The 27,889-nt window shown below is 40.7% G+C and overlaps 1 protein-coding gene across 2 annotated transcripts in view; it reads right to left on the bottom strand.

Annotated features, from left to right (window-relative positions):
* The window catches only part of NEBL (nebulette), a 321,698-nt gene that overhangs the window by 173,428 nt on the left and 120,381 nt on the right, over positions 1-27,889 (bottom strand). For both annotated transcript variants that reach the window (XM_069458754.1, XM_069458753.1), the window contains exon 3: positions 27,171-27,255. In XM_069458754.1, the coding sequence (XP_069314855.1) occupies positions 27,171-27,255 (85 nt within the window). The remainder of the gene's footprint in view (positions 1-27,170; positions 27,256-27,889) is intronic.

Raw genomic sequence — 27,889 nt, forward strand, 5'->3', positions numbered from 1 at the left:
TCAAAAAAGTCTACATAAAGTTTTAACATATATTAAATTAAAAAAGATTAAATAGGAGTGTCTAGTTATATTAATACTTAAGAGGACACACTCATACAAACTCTGGTCATGACATTTTTGCCAGCAAAGGACATCACTGCATCATAGCCAAAAGATACCACTAAGCTATGAATGACTTGAATTTCTTGGTAGGTGGAAACAAGAATCTGAATGTAAAAGGAGCTTGTTAATCCAAATGAAATTCGTATAAAGGCAGGGATTTTTTTTTTTTTAGTATGCACATCTATTAGCTATTTCCACAATTATGCTGCATAGAAAACTTGCCCAAAAGCCAACAGCTTGCAATAACACACATCCGTTTTTCTTCCTCATGTATCATAATCTACTTAAGTTCCATGTTGCAGGGTGAGTTCACTTCTGCTCTGCATGTCTCTACATCCTCCTAGACAGCAGCGACCCAGGAAACATTCTTCTCACAGTGGGTAGCAAGAGCGACAGAAGCCAAGCCAACCCACGGAAGCACACTTAAGACCTCTGCCGGCATCATGGCTGCTCAGGGTCCATTGGCTGTATGAGTCCTGCAGCCACAGCCAACATCAATGAGGCAACAGTACCTCCTCTAATAGAAGGTCTTACAAGGTCACATGCCAAAGGAGTGGGCATACAACTCCAAAAGGAGGTGAAGAATGGGAGGGAAACACTGCAATCAATTGCTGAAGGTGTCCACTCTCCAATCTAGGGCACTGCCACCCTAATTACAATAGCTCTCTAAAGCATACATAGACCACAATGGTTTATCATGGTTTGATGGGCTTTAGCCACATATTATCCACCCATCCTCATCTCACCCAATGGCGCCTCATATTATGCATAAAGGTTAGACCAGCCCCGCACAGTGTCAAATTAAACAACAGCCACATAAACAACTGCAGCCAGCTCACAACAGAATTGTCTCACAGCAAACACAATAAGATGCTACACCTCAATTACCGAACCTCGTAATGCAAAGCGATTTTTCCCGTCCAGTAATTGAAACCGTCTTTCAGTTCAGCCAGCTAAATCATGTTTTCTCACATTTTGAATTACGCTGACCTGAAAGGAATATACCTTGTCACCAAGCCATTTATTTGATGTCATACTTAATTGCGCTCTTTAGTCCATCCATGTGTAGTCAATTTATCAGACAAAATGTATTTGAACTGGAAACTGAATTCCATAGAAGAGAAGCTTGAGGCAACGTACAGCTAAGTCATCTCCAGGGGGGATCTGGAGTGAATTTAATCTATGGGACCCCAAAAGAGTAATTGCCTCTACCACAGACATTAATCCAAGTCCCAAAAATCACCACGGCAATTGATGGATACAAAGATGATTCAAATGTAACTAATCCAATGTCTTTTTGCCTTCAAAATCCAGACTAAAAGATGATTCATTTCATTGGCCATAATCTGAGAAGCCAACAGTCATGCAGGTGACCCTTGAACAATGCAAGGGTTAAGGGGACCGATCCCTGCACAGCTGGAAATCCACGTATAATATTTGACTTCCCCAAAACTTAACTACCAGTAGCCTACTGCTGACTGGAAGTTTTACTAATAACATAAACTGTCGATTAACATATTATTTGCATATTTTGTGTATTATACAGTGTGTTCTTCCAATAAGGCTAGAGAAAAGAAAGCGTTACTGAGAAAATCATAAGGAAGTAAAAATCTATTTCCTATTCATTAAGTGGAAGTGGATCATCACAAAGGTCTTCATTCTCATCGTCTTCAGGTTGAATAAGCTGAGGAAGAGGAGGAGGAAGAGGAGGGATAGGTCTTGCTGTCTCAGGGGTGGCAGAGGTAGAAGAAAATCCACATGTAAGTGGATCCACACAGTTCAAATCCATGTTGTTCAAAGATCAACCATACTGTTACACCAAGTTACCCCACAAAAGTAACCAGAAGTGGTGCTATACTTACAAACACCTCTCCCTGGAAACCAACCACAGCAGAGACCCATTTTGGGCTGGAGAAACTGTTGAGGGCATGGGCAACCCCTCACCTTTGAAGCAAAGACCGAAAGGACAGGGAAAATACCAAAAGAAAATGTTCTTGAAAAGAAACGGTTACTACCCTTTGAAAAATGTACAGCATCTCCCAGTACCTGGAATAGGAGCCCGGGGCTGACAGAGCCTGCGTGCAGGGGCATCATAAAAAATGGTGTTTACAGTCCCTGGGCTTGGGGACAGCAGCAAGTGCTGCCTTCCTGGGAAGGCAACAGATTAGAATTGCATCCATGTGAAGGTAGCTGTGTGGCTACCCTGCCAGTGAGACAAAAGGCACAGGACAGTGGCTGTCCTTTCTGCAAAAATTAAAGCTGCCACATAAAAGCAAAAAGGTCCCTGCACATGGGCAAGGCCTAAAAAGTAAAGATTCTCTAGTCCAGTGTAATCAGGAGGGGATTCGCAGCAACACCAAACACCGAGGAATAGCAATGAGCGGCTCTATGGTAACCGAGCCGACCAATCTATCAGCAAGATAAACAGCAAGATGCTGGAGAAATGAAATGAATTCCCAACCTGACTGCTCCGTATTTTGCAAACTGTTGCTAATAACCCCTACACATCAAAACATCCTTAAGTCTTCCTTTTTTTTTTTTTTTTTAATTTCCAAAACCTACTCTTATGGTTTACTCTTGAGCGCTTTTCACACATTCTAAAGCTGACGCAGCTGTTTCAGAGCAATCTCGGCAAATGCTGCTGGGTTTGAAAATAATTATTTCTGAATGGAGAAGACTAGGTCTGAGCTGGATGCTGTGAGCAATAATACTGCTATCTCAACCAGCTTACCCTTAGTGGTACTAATTATTTTTCCTTTACAGTTTATTAAAAAAAAAAAAAAGTCCACACTTCCATTTTTAATCTTAAAAAGGGAGCGTTCCCCCCACCTTCCCCCTTCTGTGGCCAGATTCCTTTATACAAATAACCTCCGCCAGCAAGGTTCGGAGGAGAACAGCTCGTTCTGGCTCATGACTCAGGCAATACTAACAGGGGGTTCTTGGGCCACTCATATTCATCATGAACCTAGGGGGGCTTGAGACTTCTGCATGCTTCTTACGTAGCGCAAAACACAATCAGTTAACGTGCCACTGTTGTGTGATGCACTGGAAAGTTTCTCCCGTGTGAAGTTTTAGGAAAGCACTTCTCCCCAGGAGGTGAGGCACGCTAGCAAAGTTTGGGGGTACTGTTTCCAGAATGCTTTCTTGTTCACCATCCCCATCCCGCTCCCAAATATAAGGATAACAGCGGTCACTTTCAACACTGATCAGTATCACTTTATAGGCAGCGAAGTGCAAATCTATAGTATCCTGAAAATAGCAACTGAAGTTGTCATTTGCTGGGTGCCTTTTACATGCCAAGAATTGTCCTCGGGCCTTGCTGGCTCGATATATTATCACCAACCTCACAATAACCTTTTGAGAGAGATCAAAATCAACATTTTAAAATGAAGAAAATGAGAGTTTAAGGAATTTGTCCAAGGCCACATAGTATTAAGCGGTGGAGACAAATTGAAACCCAAGTTTAACTCACTCCAAAACTCTCACTCTTTACTTTGCATTCCGTCGGCTCTCAGGGGGTTAGACTACATAATGGCTAGCTTTATTAGCCGGGCTATTACACTGCAGAAGTCACCTTCTTAAACGTCTCATATGAATTGCCTAAAAACAGAGTTTTGCAAGGATATTTTTTGATATCCCTCAATATCAAGACTAATGGCAAAGCTAGACAAGTCCCAAGACCAGCCCCGACCCCCAATACTAACTATTTTTGTGCTAAGATTTTTTTCTCTGGTCTTTTTCTCTCACTGTAAACCCCAGAACAAATTTTGCAATGTGTGTGCAATCAATGCCTTGGCCATTTTTAAAAACAAACGTTCAAACTGGATAACAATTCATTATGCATAATCTATAAAACAGGTGGGTTTTTTTAAATCCTTGAATCACAAACATTTTATTTTCAAAATTCAATCTTTCCGTAATGTAAGTGAACATCATTTTAGAAAGCTTTGGTCACTACTAGTTGACATTCTCCTGAATAACTGGATGGACGTTTACCCATCTGGATGGAAGTCATTTCCCCTGAAGTCATAGCCACATTCTTCAAAGCAATTTCCTAATCCTGAACTCACTCAATCCTGTGTTCATTCAAACATTTATTATACAACTGTGGGATTGCAGAGGCAACAGACTCAGTGGGCCCCTGCCCTCTCTGTGTCTGACAACAGTTCCAGTACTCGGTCTAGCGTCTCAAAGGCATTAGTCGCATCAGATTTCCACTTCTCCCAGGGGTGCTGCCAAGGGAGGACCAGGGTGGGAAGGAAAGTGGCCACGATGTGCATTAGACAAACTCCCACACACACAGCCACAACCCACACCACACAATCACAATAAAAATCAGTACAGTCGCAATGTGAACACAGCATTCAGACACGTTGCCTGAGCGCCCCACCCCACCACTTCCTCCTGGTCTACCGATCGTAAGCTTCTCCAGCGGAAATTCCAGGGCCACTGCCACCTTTTCCACTCACAGGACATCGCTCTTCAAGACGTGCCTCCTTCACAGCCCTTTAGCCCTTGCTTTCCATTACCTCGATTAACGGTTTGATTACCACGCACTTTCACTATCGCAAATACTTCCTAACTTGGCTCCCTACCTCAAATCTCTCCCAGCCTAATCCATTTGCTGCCCGATTCATCTTCCTGCAACGCCATTTTCAGCACGTCAGCACATCACCCCCCTGCCCAAGAACTTGCAGATTTCTGTATCTGATAATGAAATCCAATCTCCTTAATGTGACAGTCAGGTCCTCTGCAAGCAGTCTCACCTCCCCTCTTCTGGACTTCCTGTAGGGTCACTGGTTCACAGATGGGCAACATATCCATCTACCTCCCGCATTCCCAGCACCACCTAGAATATCCTGGGGCCATCCCTCCCTCTTGCCACCAGTGGAAGCCCTGTTCCTCCATGAAGGCACTTCCTCTTCTAAAAGGCTTTGGTTTCTTTCTGATTACACTCATAAATATCCCTCAAGTATTTTTCACTGAGGGCTATCTTCACACCTCTTTGGCACCAGCAGAGTGCAGAATAAAGATGCCTCACGTGTGCAACCATGCACACACACATGGAAACATCCCTCCTGTGGCCGCAAGCACCTCTGGTGCTCCCTGTGGACCGCACCCATCAGGCCAGCAGCTATGTTAGCTTTTCTCCTATGTAACTCTGCTTGCCAACAAGACGTTGAGCAAAGTCAGAAACTACAACTCACGCTGCTTTGACACTTGGGAGTGCCCAGAAGCAGCACCCTAACAGGTGTGAAATACATGAGAACCCCAGATTGCTGAGGAGTCTCAGAAGAGAAAGACAATGAAGTGACGAGATGGGAAACATCTTTGGCAATGAAACTTAACTTTTGAATAATTTAGGATTAGTAACCAATGCTCCAACACACTATGCATTAAACTAGTCCCCAAGCTTTTTGGCACCAGGGACTCGTTTCATGAAAGACAATTTTTCCAGGGACTGGGGATGGTGGTGTGGGGTGTCGTGGTAGGGGGGTGTGGTACGGAGCTCAGGTCATGATGTGCCACCCTTTCCTAACAGGCCACAGACGATAATGGGCCACAGCCCAGGGGTTGGGGACTGCAGTATTAAACTGTTCAGCCAGTGTAACAAAATATCTAACAAAATATCATTACACAGTAAATCAAATTTCTAATATAACTGGGTACATTTCTATGATCGAACCAACTTTTTAAAATGTTTTTGAAATGTGGATAACTTACCATTCTTTCATTAGTTTTATAATAACTCAAATGGCAATGCTATGAGCAGTAGTAATAAGCACAGAAATAAAAAGTTAAATTAGATGCATGTGATAGGAACCTATATAGAATTTGAATTTAAAAGTCAGTAAGTTCAGAAAACATGAGGACATTTATTCAGTACAAATTGAGATGCATACAGCAAACAAAATAGGAGAGCTGATAAAATAACAAGTAAAAATCATTAATATGCAAATAAAGAAATCACTGCATAATTTAAACAATTAAAAGTATTTAAAACCTTCAGGAATGATGAGAATCAAACTGAGCACCAAAATAAGCCCAAAAATAAACAAAATGAAATCGTTTACCCGAAATTACAATTTTAAAAATCCCAAATATGACAGTTTCACCTAATGAAGAGATTCTTGGAGAATTTTATACCTAAAATGTCATATCACTGATACAATATGATACAGAAATTGCAGAGATATCATAATGACTATACTTATTTGCAGAAATGTCACAATAATGACTACACTGAGATAGCCGGACCCAATAAAGAATATCTCAGGCTTTGGAGTCAGAAAGATCTGAGGTCAAATCCAAGCAAGAGCCCTGAATAGCTGTGTGACCTCAGGCAGCTGACACAACCTCTCTGAGCTGCCTCATATACAAAATGAGAACAATTATACTTAACAAAGTTATTGTGAAGATTAAAGGAGATGAACTGTACAAAAAAGCCTTGGCAAATGACTGGCGGATCATTTACTCCTACTAAATAATGTCTGTTATTGTTTCCAATCACTCATTCATTCATCTGGAATCTATGGAGATTACAAACACAAGGTCTCCTTTCTTACTGGAGCTCTCATAACAATAGGCATTTGGAAACCATGAGCTCTAACTGCTACAAGAAATGTGTAGATAAAAGAAGGCAGGAAAAATGGTAGAACAATAAAAACGCTATATCTACGTCTCCTACTTGACATCCAGAATAAAAAATACATATAACCTAGCCAGATGGCTGTGAGGAATCATAGAAATTATAATAAAGCACATGCTGGTAACACCATCCTATCTGCATATTAAAAATCCAACTGGCTTTGCTTTGAACACTCCGCAACAGGTCAACTTTGATACCCTATAAAAGTCACAGTCGGAAGTCACAAGTAGCCCCAGTGAAGCCCCTTCATTCAAACACTTCATTTTTCCATGGAGTGACTCCTATCAATCCAGTACACAGATCAGGAGGCCTGTGGCAAAGCTGAGACTGTAGGAGGACAAGGATGGACACAGGAGAAGGTCACACTCCCAACAGCATCTGGGAGCCAACAAGAAGCCAGGACCCGCCATCTGGAAGCAGTGAAGACATGCTGGATATTCAAGGTGGCAGAAAGCCTGGGGTCAGAGCAAGCAAATAAGCCCAAGCAAAAAGAATTCCCTTGCCCAGACTTATGTTTTAATTATTTATTCCCACCTGCAATTTCAAAATTTTCCCAATCCTAGGCTTAGCTTTTATTATCCAAAAACTATAGAGAAGCTCAGATTTTGGGGTTAAAAAGCGGGGAGTTCTCCGAGTAAAGACTCCAGTTTTCTCCAATAGTCATCTATTGATCGCAGCCATGAGATTAAATAAGAGAATTAGTGATGCTGTATTCTCCTGGCCCCACAAGAAAAACAAACCAAACTGATTATATGTCCAGGATGCATATACTCAAGATTTAAAAAGTTAAAGCCTTTTGCCTGCACTCATTCTGCGACACGTCTAAGGCAGTGAGGTCTGAAGGCTCCGTGTTCTCGGACAACCTTCTCTTTCGCTGCCACTGAGGCTGCGAAGCTTTTCCCATTTCTTCAAACATCAACATGAACACGACTCCTTTAGTGTCTTTCTTCTCCCGTAATCGTCTGTATTCTAATTCAAAGAAATGCAATTTCATCGTTGGTTCCCCACGCTGATGTTTGAGAAAAGATCACATGATGCAGACCATAATGACTAAGGAGTAATGAAGACGCCTCGGGTAAATGACTTCAAGAAATACAGTCATTTACTATAAAGGACTTCCTTCCCTGATGAAAGGTTTAAAAAAAAAAATTAAGCTTTCACTGCTGCCGTGAATTGTTACATTTTGGAAGGCGGCCCACGCAGCGTCACTGTCCTTGTTGAATCTCTAATGTGGAAAGAGCTTTGGCCACCAGGTTAAAGAAAAAGTCAGGCAGAGGGGGCTGGAGAGAACCGCAGCCACCAAGACAGGTTTGTCACCACTCTGCTGTGAAGTGCTGCTTCAGTCCTAGTGTGGCCCTCATGCATGGCTGCAGAGGGCTCTGTGCTTTAGCTGGAGGAGGTGGTTTAATTTAGCGTTTGATGCTGTACTCTGGAAGGATTCTGTTCCCTTCCACATGTCCCCAGTCAAAAGTGACTTTTCCTGGCTAAATAAACTTTCCCTCCCCATCTATACAGGGTTGCAGAATGCCGACCTTCCCCAAAGAACGAAGGTCTCTAGAGAGAGAAGCCACTCCTAGGTAAACAAGTTCAAGCAGGAAACCAGCATTTGCAAAGGAGGAAGCAAAATACTTGTAGAAAAAAATCAAGTGAGTAAGAATTTGTTTAAATCAAAACTTTGGACATCTGGAGAAGGAAGGATGAAATGCTTATTGCAAACAGAAATAAGGCCCCCAAAACAAGAAAGGAATGCCCCAAAATGGCTCTAGGCAATCAAAGAGCTGGCATGAAACAGACCACACCAGGTAATGTGTCTCCAGTATTTCTGGATGCTCTGCTATTTTGTAGTCTAGGATCTAGAAGACAGTGATGCACTGAAAAGAAATGAAGTGCAATGAAGAGAGAGAAGGTAGGCAGCAATAAGATGATTGTGAGTCAGGATCCAAGAGTAGAGAAAAGAACTAGAAGCACAGGGCAGCAGGGGAGAGCTGGTCTCCGACAGACAAAGTCAGCAAAGGAGGTTCCTGACTTCCTGAATGCCCAAGCTTCTGCGGTTCCCTCTGGAACCCAATGAAGACCCCCTATGAGATTCTATAGATTCTACTTTGTCTGCAGAAAGTAGCAGGTGAGATGCCAGAGGAGTGGAGGTTGTAAGGAAAATGCTAGTCTAATACCAGGCCTAGACACCACCGCCTACTCCAGCAGGTGTAGCCAGCTGACAGCACTTTGGGAGGCCGAGGCAGGAGGATCAGTTGAGCTCAAGGGTTCAAGGTTGCAGTGAGCTATGATCTCACATTTGCACTTCAGCCTGGGCAACAGAGCAAGATCCTGTCTCATAAAAAAAATTGTTTTTTCCAAGTTATAAGGTGGACATCATTTCATGGTCTACCAAAATAAATGATTAGCAGGGCAAGAAATGGCACTATCACAGATTCTCCAGGGAAATTTTTAAAAACAGAAAAATAATGTCATTACTGGTGAAGTCCAATTTTCAGTAATTAGGAGGTGACTAACTTAGCACTCCACATGTGAACAGATTGCAGAAGCTTAACGCTCCTTGGCAAGTCAACATACCCTTTCAAAACCAAGTCTTGTTTTTTAATAGCTATTTGTTTTGTTTTCAGTAAAAAATCAGAACTGATTTCCTTGCTCTGTTAGGTAGCAATTTGATGTACCCCTTCTCTACACCCACTACACCAAATATTATCCAAACAGGTTCTCTATTTTTCCAGTATTAGTTATTTCTCATGGATGGATTGATCTAAAAACAGGCAAAACAAAAATTATATAGCAAGCTCCTTTTCTATGTAGGTAGCAATCAAGGTGATTTGTTTGGTTAGTTGGGTTTTTCGATGTATATTTCCATTTTCTTTCCCAGAGAGGAAAATTTCCAGCTCTGTGTGAATGTCAACCTCCAAAAAGGAGCAGATATTTTTGACACAAGAGAAGAATATCTCTGATGCAAGGAGTTTGTTTTTTTCTTTTTTTGATGAAATATTATGCTTTAAAATGTTGATTTACAATAGTCTTATTAATATGAGTCACAAAAAGTTATTCACAAATAATTGTGGCAGAGCTTCGTGTCCTATGAAGGAAAAAAAAATGTCATATAGAATTGCAGATTACTTAGTAAGATAAACACTGGAATTCAGTCATCTAGCAATTATTCACCACCTACCGAGTGAAACCTTATAAAGGTATGCTAAACTGTAGAATACTTACCATGTCAAAGATCTGTTAGACGATATTTGTATTTTGCTATAGAAATGAACCTTTAAATCACAAATCCATAGGAAATTGAAGATTTGAAAATCAATTCATCGGGTCTCTTTCATATTTCTACCTAGTGTGTCCTCTCTAATTTAAAATGTCTTAGACTGAACTCACCATGATGGGCTTAACAGCTTCACAAATATTTTCATTATGTGGCTTTATTTTCCAACTTATCCCTAATATTCAATTTGCTCCAAAAGGAACTGGAAGTTTTCCTTCTCTGTTTTCACGGGCGCCACCCTGATCCAGCCTCCTCACTTCCTCACGCTGGGCTTCTTTAATTTCTCCAAGGTTTGCATTTTATAAAATCCCTAGACCACGATTCTTCCATAGCATTTTCCTTACCGTAAGTGAGGCCCTCATCATCTGTTTCTACTAAAGCTTCTCCCACCCTGGGGAGCACAGAGTGGGCTGACCGACCTCCCACACCAACCCGCGGACACCTTGGGATGGAAACAGTGTTACAGACTCTGTGCCTGCCTTCCTCGTGTCTTGTTCAGGTTCCATTGTCTCCTGACAACCCATGTCTCTGCCCGCCAACACCTCACCTGCCCAATTTCTCCTTTAATGCTGGTTTCCCTAGCACTGGGGTTGAAAAGGCCTTTTGTTACAGAACCATGTCATAACATGCACATGTGAACCATTTTCTGAACCAGATTCTTCTTCAAAGACAGAAAGCATGAATTTTCCTTCTGCATCCCTCCTGGTATCTCATACATGGCTCTGAAACCAACTCTAGCCAATCGATGATTATTGATTGAGGGATGACATCACGGGTTTCTTGCATCGACTTGGGTTGGATACATCCTGCTGTGGAGATAAAAGGTTTTCAGGCAGGATCTGTCTAATCAGAATAGGACTATGGTTGTTGTAGGCACAGGTACAATCACATGAGGAATGCAGAAAAATAGTCATATAATCCTGCTTTTCATAGGAACTAGCCTTTGTTTCTGTCATTTTGAAATTTTTAGATAAATCTCAAAATTGATCTAAATTTCTTGGGGAAGAAATGTGTGAAAGAGAATAAGTCTTAAATATTGCAGAAAATAAAAAACACTTTCAGTTCTTATTTCTATTGTGAACATATATAAATAGCCAAAAGTACTTCAAAGAATTAAGAATCCCGCCAAAATTTGCATCATGGGTACAAATTCCAGTTTTACTTCTGTAGTTACAAACCAAAAAGTGCATTGTAACCCTTCTCATATATGTATGCACATAAATACATGTATATACTAGGCAGGTGATGTCAAAGACATTTTAATTAGACCATGAGCTTGCTGATTTTTTTTAAACCATTGTAGTCAAAAACTACGTTGGTTTCTTTACTTTCAGAATGAGGTGGATATTTGGTAGCAACCAGTGTTATATGAAAAAGTTTCCTTTTCGCAAAACCTCCTCTAAAATGTAGGCATCATTAATGAATGAAAAGATGAATGTTTAAAGCCATTTCAATATTAGAAAAATTTCTAAAAAGCACCTGCTGAATCAAATATGTCAATGTCTTAAAATTGAATCAAAGCATTCCTTCACGTATCTGCATTCATTGTTCTTGAAACACAGGCCTTAAAAACCTGTCCAGGGCAGCACAGGACTCCCAGAACCCACCGCACAGACCTGGGTTATGAGAAACCAGTGACCACGGACCAACTTCCACAGGGCAAAATCTCTAAGCGTTCCACAATCATGTGGGGAAAGGAGTTCAAGGATCTGGAAAATTCTTGGTAAAAGGCTGGGCGGGGGGGTGGGGGAATGTCAGAAGGGCTCATTCTTTGGGAAAAAATTTCATAGAATTGGTTAATATTCATGTACATAAGAATTACCTGGGAAACTAACTAACCTTGCAGATTTCTGGGCCTTCCTCTTAGTGAGTCAGGGGCCAGGCCCATGAATGAGCATTTTCAATACATTCATTAGGTAGCTGTCATGCAGGTAGGCAGGGAAACACAATTTTGTGAAACACTGATCTGCAGAAAGCATCTCACACTCTTTTTCCTCTAAACATCCTCTTAGTATTATCCTCTCGAGGTCTTCAGGCACCTCAGTAGAAAAATTGGAGAGTTAAGGGTAGGCCATTTATAATAGAGGCAAAAGAGAAAATCAAGACCTCACTTCAAACAAATTCTTAGGTCCTCACTGACCTAAGAGAGAGTAGCAACTTATGCTCTCCACTTTACACACTCACAACCAAATAAACAGATAAATAAATAACAGATTGAGGAAAAGCAGCTCAGATGCAGTCGCAGACGGTCTGTGACTTGTGCACGCCCATGCACATACACACACACTCGCATCTTCATTCTTGGAGTCCTCTCCAGCACAAAGCCTCGCATGTGAAACAAAATAAACATCCAATAAACATTTGCTAAAAACCCAAATACCTCTAGAGGAATAAGTCACAAAAAGCTCTCTAAGAAGCCAGCAGGAAACTAGTACAACCTCTGTGGAAAGCAATATGGAGATACATCAAAGAGCTACAAGAACTACCATTTGATCCAGCAATCCCACTCCTGGGCATCTACCCAAGGGAAAAAACACATTCTATAATAAAGACATCTGCATTTGAATGTGTATAGCAGCACAATTCACAATTGCAAAGATGTGGAAACAACCTATGTGTCCATCAATACATGAGTGGATTAACAAAATGTGGTATGTGTATACCATGGAGTTCTACTCAGCCACAAAAAAACAATGGTGATCTAGCACCCCTGGAGCCCATAAGTGAAGTCTCACAAGAAGGGAAAAATAAGCATCACATGTACTCATCATCGAATTGGTATTAACTTATCAACACTTACGTGCACATATAATAGTAACATTCACTGGGTGTCAGGCAGGTGGGAGGGGAGAGGAGGGGATGGGTATATTCACACCTAATGGGTGTGGTGCTCACCGTCTGGGGGATGGTAGCTCTGACTCGGGTGGGGCAAAGGTAGTATATGTAACCTAAACATTTCTACCTCCATAATATTCTGAAATTAAAAAAAAAAGACTGGGTACACAAGGAAATAAAAAAAGCTTCTAAATGATTCCATGTCTTTTCTAATCTCCCTGTTCAAAAATCAAAAAGTGTTTGCACTCTGCTTCTTTTATTGATAATCCCTAGAGGTATGTCACTAGATAAATAGAGTATGAGAAAGAACATGTCAAATAATACTTGACATATTAAGCTCCCATGCTAATAAATATATACATGTGTATATTCCTGAATAGATATGTGTGTATTACATAACAGAGAGACTGCAAGTCTATTACATGGCCAGTATGCATATAAAAATGCTTGTCAGGAAATACATTCGAAGTTTAACAATTATGTGGTAATTTTTACAATCTTCTGTATGCTTTTATGTATTTGCTAAATTCTCTACTCAGAGTATATATTCCTATATAGCCATAAAATAAGTAAATAGTTTTAAAAGTTGCTGTGTTGGACATAGCAATAGACCATTATATCCATAACCCATGGTGTTTCATTGCATTGTAATAAAAATTTTAAGAAAATAATGACATAATAAAAATATAACGGTATATTAAAAAAAGAAGAAGAAGCCAGCAGGGAAATCCTTGCCTGGCATTATTGGCCAAGTCAGTTCCAACCAGCCAGAACTGTAAAGTTCCTATGTTTACTGACCAGTGAAAGAAGTAAAACAGTGATATTTTAAATATGTTACTATATAAGGAAATATGCTTTACAATCATTACTTCATTTCTTTTTACATCTACCCACCCATATATATAATCTGATACAAATGAACTGATGTCATACTATACATATGTTTTTTTTTAATTATTGCAATCTTTTTTTTCCTTTATTTGCTGGGGTCACCCTATGTAATCCCCAAGAACCAATGTTAATAAAACATATGTTTTTCTCCCTACAATATAATCCTGATGAGAGATGCAGACACAGAGATGCACATGCATGCACACATGCAGGGTTTTATAAACTACGCTTTTCTGCATCTGTGTTTTTCCCTGAACAACACTTTATGAGCATGCCTCCAAAGCAATTGGTATAGCTCTATTTCCTTCTTTTTAACAGCTGCATAATATTCTTTGGTATGGATTTTCATAATTTAATTCACTATTCCCTTACTGATGGGTTTTTACTGTTTCAGTGTTTTTGCTCCTACAAACAATGCTTTCATAGAGATCCTTGTACGTATGCTTTCTATGCTGATAATTTTGCTTCTGTGACAGAGATTCCCAGGAGTGTAAAATTGTTGGACCAAAAGTTTATGTATTTTTAACTATTGTTGCTAGATTTTCTTTAAAAAGGAAGTAACATTTCACATTTCCAAAAGAGTTAACATTTTAATTGGGATAAAATAAAATTATGCTTAAAAGGCAGAAAATCCATAATTTTTCTGAGACAATGCCTCTAGCTTCTTTGAGAACTCTAAATCCAACCAGTTCTTCTTCCCTGTTCCCCACCCACCCCTTAGGCCAGCCTAGACACCCCCCACAAAGCTTGAAACTTTCTAGGGTCCCACGGATGGGTTTCACTAACTGCCTGCAATTATAGTACAAAATTGGCTTTTATATCTTTTTCAAAGGAGAAGTTACATGGTTTTCATCAAATTTCCAAAGGGGTTCATGACCCAAAAAGACTTAGGAGCCACCTGTCTAGAGTCTGAAGGATGACAAGAGGGTTGGGATATTGCTAATGACATGATTTGATTTTGCTTAGGACAAAAACAACCAGAAAGGGGGAGATTTTATTGGAGAAGACTTCCTGTGTCCATGAAACAATCAAAACCATTTTTGATCCACATTATTTTAAGAAGGAACAAGCTCTACAGTTTACAAAAGGGCCCAGGTGCTGGAGGAAAAAGCAAAACAGAAAGAGCTCTTTCCAAAACCAGGTAAAGGATCGTTTCTTACCCAATACATAGTTTCTCGGAGGATTTGGCATTTGATCTATGGAAAAGGTAAAAGAGTCATTTTTGGTTTCCTTTCAAAGAAGGGGTAGACATTTCAGTGGAGAATTTTTTCTGTACTGCCAAATAAAGTACAGGGAAAAAAAATAACTGTTTATAGAATTTGGGAGAATATCTTTTGAGGAAACCCACTGGCTCCTCGTTCCACCAGTGCTGCAGACTTCTTGTCACACATACCCGCAGCTGGAGAACACCAAAGGAGGTGTTCAGGAAATGTCGATTAAACTGATAAGTAATTGAAGCAGATTTATACAGAATAAATACAGGAAATACGGTGGGTCCTTACATGAGATGCCTTTGCTAGTAAAGTTCTGAAATCAAGAATACCATGATTTTTCTCCATTTGTAATTAATGCCAAGAAAGAATCAGAAAGGCATCTGTCCACTTCTCAAGAAAGTATCTAATTTTTCATTCTTATAAGATTCCTGATTTTCATGAAACTTCCTTCTATTCTTTCTATTTCATTTCATACATTATTGCCCATATCATCAAATGGTATAATATAATCCTGACAATTGCTTAAGATGGTTATTGAATCATAACCATCAAATTAATAAGATCACTAGTCTCCAGTTTAACATCTAAAACCAAGGACAAAGATGAAAATAGACATTAAAAACCTTAATTAACAAACTACACATAAAGAGTAGGGCCCATCAAAACAGGTAAAGCCTCTTTAATTACAACTGTGCTTGCAAAATGGTAAAATAAGCAATCTGTCTTCTGGAATAGGTAATATTTCGAAAAAGATCTCATTACCACATTTCCAGAAATACTACTACATATTTCTGTTATACTTTTTCACTTTAGGTATTTCTTAAGGCATACGGAATAACTAAAGGACACAGAGACTGCGAAGCTAATTCACAGATGGGGAAGGTAGATTGCAATAAGGCAGCTGTTTCGTTGTCCAGCAGTGAATTAAATCTTATTTAACCACTGATAACAATGGTTATCGACACTCCATGTTTTCTGTCTTTCAAGTTTTCAAGGAGACTGTTTTCTGAACATTGTCTTTGCAAGATAATTATATGTGTGCATATATGTATTATATATGTGGATTTTATATACATGTGTATATATGTATAATCTGTGTTATATTGTATGCATGTGTGGTTTGTTTAGCATTCCACAGTTTCAGGTACCCATGGTCAACCTCAGACAGAAAATAGGTGAGACAGTACAAGATGTTTTAAAAGAGAGAGAGAGAGATCATATTCACATAACTTTCATTACAGCATAGTGTTATAATTATTCTATTTTATTATTAGTTATCGTTGTTAAACTCTTACTATGCCTAATTTATAAATTAAACTTTATCATATGTACGTATGTATACGAAAAAACTGTATATACAGTACAGGCTTTGGTAATATCTGAGGTTTCAGGCATCCACGGGGTGGGGGGGTGGTCTTGGAATGTATACCCTGTGGATAAAGGATGCCTACTGTATGCATATTGTATATAATGTATGTATATTGTATGCATACCTACATATATGTGTAGTACATATAATAACATTTTTCTTACTTATTATAGAATAAATAACACACACACACCCCCTTAAGACTTCAATGGGTATCCCTGTGAAGAATAAAATATTCCAGAATGAAAAGTTTTAGAGCCTTAGAGATTACCCAATTCTAAGGAAATCTTATATGGAATATGGAAAACAAAGAACAAGGAATATGTTCTTTGTCCAATAGCAAAAACATAGTTAAGAGCTAATTTAGCTTTAATTTTAACAGTTTGTAAGCATCATAGCCCTTCTAGAGGTAAAAAATAAAAATCAACACTAATACTCTAACATTGTTTATTTAATCAAAAATAGGGTAAGGTTCTTGGCCTTACCAAATATCACTTTTTTGGTTTAAGTAAAGAACTTGAAGTATGGTATATTTAGTTGTCTGGTGTCTAAACTACTGTCTGCTTAGGAAACTAACTCTGTAGCTGAAGATGCTTGTTAGATTTCTCTTAGAAGATACTCACAGCTCATAGATTCCTTTAAATAAAAACAACATCACATAAGTAGGAACTCAGAGTGTGAGTCAAAAGGGGTCCAGAGCTGTTCTACTAATTAGGGTCAAATTTGTGTTACCTTAATTTCTGATTTACAGTTATCCTGACCAGAAATCGAGAGGGAGGGAGGGAGGAAGAGAAATTCTAATTGCACTCTTCAAACATTTTGTAATGAGAAAAATTCCATAAAAAAAAAAATACAACCAATATTTTTAGAAGCCTAAGTGTCTCATTTCAGAATACAGCACAATAATTGTCCCAAATGGAAGCTTTTTTAAAGAATGAAGCCAACATAGTCATCTTTTCTCCACAGAATTTCTTGGGCTTGTTATTATCCTTTACAAAGTCCCTGCAGAATTCCTGTTGGGAGTTCCTTCTAAAGTCAATGGAAGCTATAGACAAAGTTCTGAGGTAAAATGAAATGATAATTAGGCCAGAAATTATATACATATAAAAATCATATGTATATATTAATATATTTATGTATGTATGTATACACACACTTTATAAGAGTTACTGCATGCTGCTGGCTACCCTTAGAGTTACTCCCAAGAGGCCTTTCTGAATCCAATATTGTCCTATAAATTCGGTTTTGTTGCTTAAAGCCATCACAAGGCAGTAGTTTCAGAGCAGTATCCTCCATTCAAAAAAAAATACATTATTAGGAAATTGAGTATTAATTAAGAGTACTAAGAAATACTTAATCCCCTCATTCACCTACAATTTAATGAAATGGGATTGCTTTAGATTGGCTTCTCTGTGTGAGGAAGCGCAAAGACATGCTACCCTTGCTTTATCCTTGAGCAACTGCTTAGGTCCACTGAGCCAACTCACCGCTGGGGGTCTCGGCAAAATAAATTGCTTCTAGAAAGGAAAGGGGGGGCTGCTAAAGAGAAGAGAGAAGAAACCAACTCTTAAAGTTCAAAAGCTACCAAATAATCAACCAAAGCCATTCAAGAAAAAAACTTAAAAATAAGAATGCATAAAGGAAATAAAACTAAAATAAGACATTTAGTAAAAGTATACTAATACGTAGAGTCATTCTGGTCACTTCTACATAGAAAATTTGAAAATCATCTACTGAGCACTTAGAAAGTCACGTAACATGTTGTAAATGACTTTGTATGTCGGTCATTCAAGTTCAACAATTGAGTTAAATGATGAGTTGCTATCAGTGCATGGATAGTATGGCTGCAGCTATTCTTGTCCTTTGTCCTATGCTGTTTTTAAACATGTTGAGTACAAAATTAGACATATTCTCCAATGTGAAACGGACCTGCCCATCAACTTCCTCAGGTGTGTGGGATCCCCCGATCATGGCCTTCAGCCAATACCTGAGAGCAGTCCAGGGAATGAGGTATTCAAGCAATGGTCAAATAAACAGCAGAACATTCATTCTAGCAGAAAATAAGAAATAGTGATTCCTTTTTTCCAAGTCCTCCTGTTGCTAACTTGAGATGCTATTGCAGAATGTTTTAAGAAATTTTAGGGATCACCTAGCACAACCCATCACCTTGTGCCCTGGTCAGCAGTACCCAAAGTCACACTTAGTGGCAGAAGCAGGATGAGAACCCAGGTCATCTGATAGCTGGTCTAGTGCTATCTTTTACCAAATAAAATCAAAGTGTATACAACAGGTTAGCAACTGACTTACAACACACAAGTATTCAGATATGAAAGAAAACCAAGCTTCTTTATTTCTTCCAGTTGCTTTGCTATTCCCCACTAGTCCCTGCCATGATGATGTGGGAAGAACTAAATTTACTTCCATCCATTGCACTGGGTCCATTCAACAATCTAAACCATCCGCTTGGGGAAGTTCGGACGTTCTCCTGCTACCTGGGTCCTCTCCCAGAGGGTGGCCTCAGAGTGAAGGAAGAGGGAAGTCTTGGACCCATGACCACATTCCCTCTTTATTTCCTCTCCTTGTCCTCTTGGTCACCATGTACCCTGATGGAATCTGATACCAAAGACAGGGGCCACTGGTATGTTCTCCTTTGGCCCAGGAAGAGCCCAGCGGCACCCCCTGTGGACTCTGTCCCTCCTTCCTTCTTGCTGAAGTCTAACCACTACTCCCCACCTGCACATCTTCCCTGGTGCCAGGGGTACATTGTCCACACAGTGGCAATGCCCCTGGTGGCTCCCCAGCAAGCACCCTCGGCAACCCTCTACAAGGCATGCTGGATCTTCTATCACCTTCCATGACACATGGAGACTACGATCCTAAGCTTTGCCCACCATGCTGCAGGGGGCCCCAAGTGTGCCACTGAGGCAGGAAGGGACTGGGAGTGTATCTCATGGGGTGGTTTTCCCTGCTTTTGGCTTTTCCCTCCACCTATCTGATCTCCCCTCCAATCTCCCCTCTCTGAGACTTCAGCCAGCAGACAGAGGGGAGGCCATGTTTCACTCTCCGATTGTTTCACCTTCTTCGTACAATCATCCATGGCTGGAAGAGGGGTGGAGTCAGTGTTCCCCTTCGTGTGGGACCATAGTCCCTCCTTCCTAAAATGGCATTCACTCTGCTCCTTTCTCTGGGGCCATAAACGTGAGGTGGTGTGGCAGAGCATGATTTATGGGAGAGAGAGATGAAAAATGCATTGATTTAATATTTCTTAAATAGTCTTTTCATCACAGATGTTAAATGCATGACCCCAGAGCCGTGGGATTGATAGGCTATATATTCCAATCCCCGACTCAACGGCCAGTTATCTAAGTCACACACAGCATCCTCATCCTCCAGCACGAGCCGCCGCAGGGATGGTAGACAGGGAGGGACGGTGACCAGGAGGCCAAACAAGGGCCAACTTTCTGAGACTCTGGAGACAGACAGAAAGGACACCGGCCATTTTAGGATGGGAAAGCGTAGAACGCCAGGCCTCTGTGATTAAAGGCTCTAAAACCCAGTGGTGACACAGCAAATCAAAACATCTTGGTTATTTTCCCGTCTCTCACTACTGACATTTTTGTCTCTTACATCATTTTATCCAGGAGTAAAATACAAAAAAAAGAAAAATGGACTTACGGGAAATTATAAGGACTAGTGAAATCGCAGAGGTTAGAGTTAACATCTGCTCGACATGCTACGTTCCCTGAAAGAAATGTGCTCAAGTGAACTCGTATTTCTCCTTTGAAGTCCTTATTGACATTCATCCATTCCTATACATGAAATGCAATCTCTCATCATTTTCTCTGCCTCAAAACCTTGAAAAGAAACATGCCAAACCTTCTCCTGATGAACTTCTGCCTTTCTATACACGAGCAAACCACTTATTGAGAGAAATAAGAAACTTCACCCTGGGAGCAAAAGATAGCATCAAATGGCGAAAAAAAAAAAAAAATCCAAAGGTGGGAAACGTAAAGCTGCCAAAATTAGGTTCAAAGAAAAGAGAAAATTAAAAAGCAAGTATGAAAGGCTTCTTGTCCAAGACCAGCGGAACACAAGAATTACCAAGAAAAAAACTTCTAGAGAAACAGTCTTCGTGTTTAGAAGTCTGAAGTTGTCTGACGAGATAAAGGTTGTAAGAGGAGCCAGCGAAGAGCAAAAGAAGAGTCAGCTGAGATCAGAAAATGGGGAAACATAATGGATATGCATTTAGAAACGGGATCCACAGTTGGGCAGGATACAGCTGACCACTCTGAGACTTCATTACGGATCTGCAGCAGAAAGGTCCTCAGGCCTCCAATTCCCTGAAAATGCTTTAAGACATAATTAAAATGCACTCAGTTCTCTCTGCAGGTCTTGTTGAAGTTGCAATTTTACCTGGGTTTTTTTAATTATTATTTTATTACTGTCCTCTCTCCCACTAGACCAAAAACCCCCTGAGAGTAGGGCCTCAGCTGGTTTTACTCACTGCAGAATTTCCAGTGTCTAGCACGGAATTTGGCACACAATTGGCAAATGAAATTTATGTCAAATTTATGATTGGGCAAGGAATCATGGAATGGGATTTGAAACATATAAACAATGCTATCCAAAATCATTCTCCAACCGTCTTTGGACAGTGAAGGGAGTTCCCCAGTCAGGGACTCATTGCTTTGAAAGGAGTCAGACTTCAGCAGACACCTTTTAAAATGCCACTGCCACCTGAGAGGGTTCTTGCTTTAGGTAATTATTCAACACCTTTCCAGATGGTTAGATGGCAGATAACTGCAGAGAGAAACCCTCTGGAAATAAAACATAGCATGAGGGGTTCAAAAAGGGACCAAGGGCAAGCGGGAGAATGGCAAGCATCACATAATGCTACCTTCTTGAGCTTCCAGAAGTTTATATTAAACACGTGTCTTCCTTCCTCCCACCAAGATATTTAACTATGATGTTCCCTATAAAAAAAAAATCATGTTACCTTCTCACCCTCACCACTATCATCTGTCTTATTCCCTCTGAACCATGTTTTTATGCCCCTGCAGAAACTTGGAAGATTAAAAAAGAATCAGCATAGATTACAAAAGGAAGACTCAAAGCTTCCAGAATGATTTGTATTCTAACCATAATCACTTTCAATCTTTCCTCTTATCAGCACTCATAAATTACATACACCCCATTTAAGAACACAGCGAGCCCAAAATCCCTATTATTTTCAGCATGATTGCAAACAGCTAAGCCAATCACATAAACAACTAAGTGGAGCACTAGCTATCGTTTCGTCGTCATTTTGAGCAGCATTTTTCAAAACTGTGCTCTAAAGCAGGGGTCCTCAACCTATGGTGAGCTGTATAATGATTTCATTATATATTACAAGGTAGTAATAACAGAAATAAAGTGCACAATAAATGTAATGTAATGTGCTTAAATCATCCCGAAACTATCCCCCCAAACCCCCGTCCGTGGAAAATTGTCTTGCCAAAGGAAAATTGTCTTGCCTGGTACCAAAAAAGATGGGGACCACTGCTCTAGAGAGGCCCAGGGTTTCCAAGGCCCAGCTTCAACCATGACAGCCCACCTTGCTCTCCTCCCGATGGGGGACTGCACTCAAAATTCCCTTTGCAGAACCATTTCCACAGCTTTCATAAGCCTGCAGACCTCTGAAGCACAGTGCTCAGAGCACCTGTGCCTTGTCTTCCAATCAGAGTGCGCCACCCAGCCTTAAAAAAGAAGAGCTTTCTACAATATAATTTTTTTTTTTAAAATGTAGGCAGTAATTTAATAAATACTCATATACTTACCACAAAGAATTGCAAATGTTAATATTTTGTCTTATTTCCTTGACAATTGTTTTCTTTAATCAATAAACATGAAATGATGTTGAAACTCCTTTACCCTCACCGATCACAGTATCTCCTTCCTCTTTAGAACTAATCATTTTTCTAAAATTAGGATGTATCATACCAGTTATGCATCATTCCAGGCTATTTAAAAAAATATGTATCTATAAATAATATATAGTACTACTTTGCATGCTTTAAAAAATTAGCTAAGTAGAATTTCTATTGTTATCCTTCTGAAACTTGTTTTTATGCACATTAAAATCTATTAATGTGGAAATCTGTAAATCTAGTTAATTTATTTTAAACTCTATAGAGTATTTGACAGTATGCATATCATTAATATATTATGCATTGTCAGATTAGCCTCCAAAATGCTTCTTAAATTTAAATTCCATACATATCTATGAATTTCTATTTCCTCAAATCTTCATCATTTTTTTTTATTTTTTTTTTATTTCAGCTCATTATGGGGGTACAAAAGTTCAGATTATATATATTGCCCATGCCTCCCCATCCCCCCGAGTCTGAGCTTCAAGTGTGTCCATTCCCTAGACAGTGCACATCGCACTCATGATGTAGGTATACACCCATCCCCTCCCCACACCGCCATCCCCCCCAGTCAGAACTTCAAGCGTGTCCATTCCCCAGGCAGTGCGCATCACACTCATCAAGTAGGTATACACCCATCCCTTCCTTCCAGCCCCCACCTCTGTCTGATACCCAATTGGTGTTATTCCCAAATGTGCACTCAGGGAAACCAGTTTGCTGGTGAGTACATGTGGTGCTTATGTTTCCATTCTTGGGATACTTCACTTAATAGAATGGGTTCCAACTCTCTCCAGGAGAACCAAAGAGATGCCATATCGCCATTATTTCTAATAGCTGAGTAATATTCCATGGTGTACATATACCACATTTTGCTAATCCATTCATGAATTGATGGGCATTTGGGTTGTTTCCACATCTTCGCGATTGTGAATTGTGCTGCTATAAACATTTGGGTGCAGGTGTCTTTTTTATAGAATGACTTTTGTTCTTCTGGGTAGATGCCCAATAATGGGATTGCTGGATCGAATGGTAGGTCTACTTGAATCTGTTTAAGGTATCTCCACATTGCTTTCCACAGGGGTTGCACTAGTTTCAGTCCCACCAGCAGTGTATGAGTGTTGCTGTCTCTCCGCATCCACGCCAACATGTATTGTTTTGGGACTTTTTGGTAAAGGCCATTCTCACTGGAGTTAAGTGATATCTACAATATAATTTTAATAGTCAGTTAAGGAAATTTCTTTCCCAAGGGGCTTTTCATCTCACCTGAATTTTTTAAGTTTAGGAACGTCCCCAACTTACAAAGAGTTTGTGTTCCTAAAGTTTTGTTTCGAAGTCAGGGCTTTAGAACTGAGGGCTCACTTCCCTAAAAACAAGATGAAGCTGGTCCCAAGGCCAACAACAAAAGCCTGACGCCCCACAGGTGAACTAGAATGTTACTAATTCCACCCGAAGTCAAGTTTTACTTTTGCTCCTTGTTGAATAGGCTACTGCGGACCAGTAGGGGTGCCTAACCACCATTTATGTTCCTGCTTTGAAGCAGTTCATCCTGTGATGTGGGATAAAAGGGAGCCAGCAGGATAAAAGGGCTTCTCCTCCCTCTCTCCCTCCTGACTGCCAAGTTCCAGGGCAGTCCACACCCACCCCAGTCAGTGGCCGGCCCACGGGACGTCCCCCAGTTGCTGTACAATTCCTGTGAGTCACTGGCTAGCACCAGTTCTGAAAACCCAACTCCTGGTTTGCTTGTTTATTCACCAGTATCTCATATAATTTTATTATGACAATCTGGCACCTAACATAGATCGCAAAAAAAGCTTAAGAGAATTTAACATTTAGGGCAAATATACTGGCAGTGTTTATAATTCTCTCAAAAAAAAAAGAAAGAAAAGAGAAATTTTTTTAAAAGAGATAACAACGTGCAACTATAAATAACTTTCTGAATTGGACTGAAAATTAACTTTTGTTTTTCTTTTATTTTGGCTCATTTGGTAAGCTAATGAACAGAAAGAAGAGAACTAGTTTTAACCAAACAATTTTAAAAGATTTCAGCATTTGAAACCTTGGAGCTATGAATAGATTTGATTCATGTAGCATCGCAAATTACCAAAACAAGTATATAAAATATTAATAGTCAATTTTCCACCAAAACCATTGAGCTGTTCAGAATTCTAGATATCAAAACTCCAAGGAAATGCTCCGCTGCATAATCAAATCATTTAATAGGCTAAAATTAAATCAAATGTCACCACTGAGTAGTACCATTACGATAGATATCTGTGCATGCTTTTGCAATAATGGAAATACTCTTACAGAAGGGTTTTCACCTCTCACCCAGAACAAGGAAATAACGACTTCTTCCTATTCCACTTTATGCAAAATCCTACCTCTACATACACTGCAGCATTCCCTTGCATTGCAATTATTTGCTTATAGATCTCCTTTTTCAGGTGCTCTTTGAGCAAAGGGACCAGGATACCGGTTAAGAGTGTGGACATGAGGGCCTCACAGATCTAGATTCTATTTCAAGTTAAGCTTTTTCCTGGATAAGCTTGCAAGGGCAAGTTATTTAAATTCTCTAAAAGTTGAGTGTTTCATCTAAATAGGGAAAATAATAAATACCCGTCTTACAGGGTTGTGTGAGATTAAATAAAACAATACATGTAAACTGATGTGTCTGGAATATAACAAGGTGGCCGATGATGATGATGATGATGTTGCATTTATATCCCCAATGCATAATTCCCTGCACATGGTAGGTAATCAACACATTTCTTGAATGGAGTTCAATTTCCCCATGTTGTCTGCCTGTGGAAGTCCTACATTGTCTTTTTAGAGGAGATGACATTTGAGCAAAATCTTAAAGAAAATCTGACACCTTCACCTTACCACTGCTTGGCAATCCCAGGGCACTTTGTAAATATCATTATTAGTTCTTGTACCATCGGCCTCTAATTATTTGTATATGCTGCCTTCTGAAGCTTGCAGCTTGCTACAGGAGGGAGAATAAAACCAGTCTGTTGTAGCATAGTGACCTCCTTTTTTCTTTGCATTTCCAAAGCCAGGCACATGGTAGGAAAACAGTAAATACTTGCTCCCGGGCTGAGCCGAAGGCACCTATACCCGCTAAGTGAGCCCAAAGGGAGTGGTGTGCCTTCAAAAGGAAGGAAACAGAGTTTATATCAGATTCTTTCTCAATCCTCAAATCCCACCTCTGGCATGAAGCACTCTCCAGTCCAATCCATACTGACCCCCTTTCTGAGTCCCTATAGCAAAATAAACAAAGTCATTCCAAGTGCATGTTACTCCTCTTTTTCTCAGTACTCTAGAAGCTCTGTGAAGGGAGGAGTGACTAATTATAAACTCTTTTTCCCAGTACCAAGGCATGTGATCTGCAGGAAACAAGTATTCAATTGCTTGCCTTAGTTCAATTTTCCAGTGTGCTCAAAGTACTTCTCCAGAATTATCTGATTAAACCTAACCTGATGAGAAGAAAGACATATTGGATCTGCACAGACACAAGCTGAGTCCTGGTGCCCTGGGGGTGGGAATGAGCAGGGATGTTCTCCCCAGCCTCCGCAGCAGTATCTCTCCTTGGCCAGCACCCAATTTTTAGAACCAATGGTTTAGCCCACAAACACCAGCATTATACACAAACCAAAAAACAGCTCCCAACCAAGCCTTCATGGCATTGTTAACCGACAGTAAATTCTACTTGGAGTTCTATTTCCTCTAATGAAGTGGACTGAGAAGTGCTCCTAAGTCTCCCAGAAAGAAAATGGAGAAAAGTGCACTCTCTCCCCTGGGATTAGACGTACAGGCAAGGACATAATTCCATCCTGAGTGACTGGGAGCTGCCACCTCTCATGAAGGAAGGGCTACAGACCAACGCTTCCAAAGACTGTTAGCTGCACACCTCTTTCCTTCACAGATTCTGTTCTTTTCCCTTTTTTACACCAGAGATCCCCAGGGACCACATTAATAATTGTAATAAAGCTTCCACCAGCCATCAAATATTTTTTAACTTTTCGAAATGCTTTCCCACCTGACTACCTCACCTGATACTTGCAGCCACCCCTCAAGACAGGTAGACAAGAGAGACTGTCTCACGTGACAGAAGCACAGAGATGACAGTAGCTGGCCCAAGGCCACAACCAGCGAACAGCGGAAGGAGGCCTTCAACCAACCCAGCCCGCCCTCCTCCCTCCTTGGTGTGGCTTGACGACCCCGCTCACCAATGGTGCAACATAGTTGCTCAGCATCTTCCTCCACCGTGTCAGGCGAGATAACGTCTTTGAAAGAAAGCACCCCATGATTCCTAAAGAGACGGGTGTCCCCGTAGAAAACCCTGCCATTCACAACCCTGGCCTTAACCGACGCGTTTCACCATATTGAAGGCAAGTTGCCATCCAACGTGGTTGACTGGGAGCCAATTGCGGCGTTCGAATCTTTGTTCATGCTGTCAGCGTGACATATGAAAGAAATATGAACAAAGTGACAAGGGGAAAACAAAGCTCGTGGCTGGTGTGACACACACAGACAGGGTGTTAGCCCCCCCACACACTGCAGCTGGGTCAACTTAACACCTTGTTTTTCCCCTACATATGCAGTGTGGAAAAGCTATTTACGAAATGTTTTTAAATATTTAGAACCAAATAAGTCAACAGTGTTGGGAAACACGTACCCTGACCAGAACTCATTTACTCGCCCTGGTCCCCGTGAGTAAGAGAACCGAGAATTTCAGGACGATGCCAGACCCGGGGGGATACAGATGTTCAAACGTTCGACACTGTCACCCGGACTCCCCCCAACGGCCTGTCTCAGCCTCCGCGCCGGCTGGGGGCTCCGCGTGAGCAGTCTGACGACAGACACCTCGGAAGTCCCGCCTCCTGAACAATCTTTGGCACCGACGCAACCAAACAAGCCTTCTGGAAATTACCTGACTCTGCAATTCACTTTGCTGCTTCAGGCGGAGGTTTTCGGGTGTGTCTGCCACCGTCGTGAAGGACTGCTTTGGGTAGTGTCTGCGGAGAGATTTTTTAAAACATGATTAAAATATTGTGGGACAAAACAACACTCTAACGCCTGTCGTTTTTACCCTTCCCCTCTTGTCACGGCGGAAGAGGAGCCTGTGCTCTTGGCTACGGTCATCTCTCTGTCGTGACTCTGGGTCCCATCCCGTTCTTGCGGCCCTCTATCCGCCCAGTCACCCCCACCCGGTCCCCAGCTTCACCCTCGGCGTCTCTGTTTCGTGAGCTCCTTCCCACCCGCATTCACGCATGCGCAGGACTCTCCCCACCCCTGCCGTTCCAGCACCTGTACCATGTCGTCTGTCCTTGAGGCAACATCCCTTGAAAACGGGCCCTACTCCGTCCATATGCTCAGCACTCCCAAGTCTGAGTTTCACATCCAGTGGCATCCCCACCTGTATGTCCCACACCCGCCACAAACTCCACCAGCCTGAAGCTCAAGTGTTCCCCATCCCACCTCACCACTAGGACAAGTTCCTCCCCCATATTCTCTTTTTCACGTATTAGTGCCAGAAACCTGAGAGTCATCTAGATCCTCACACATCCAATTAATCAATCCCCAGCTCGACTGATTCCGTCTGCTAAATGTATCTTGGTCATATTGACATATTTATATGCATCTATTTCT

Source organism: Eulemur rufifrons, chromosome 25 (genome assembly GCF_041146395.1).
Source record: "Eulemur rufifrons isolate Redbay chromosome 25, OSU_ERuf_1, whole genome shotgun sequence".
Lineage (NCBI taxonomy): Eukaryota > Metazoa > Chordata > Mammalia > Primates > Lemuridae > Eulemur > Eulemur rufifrons.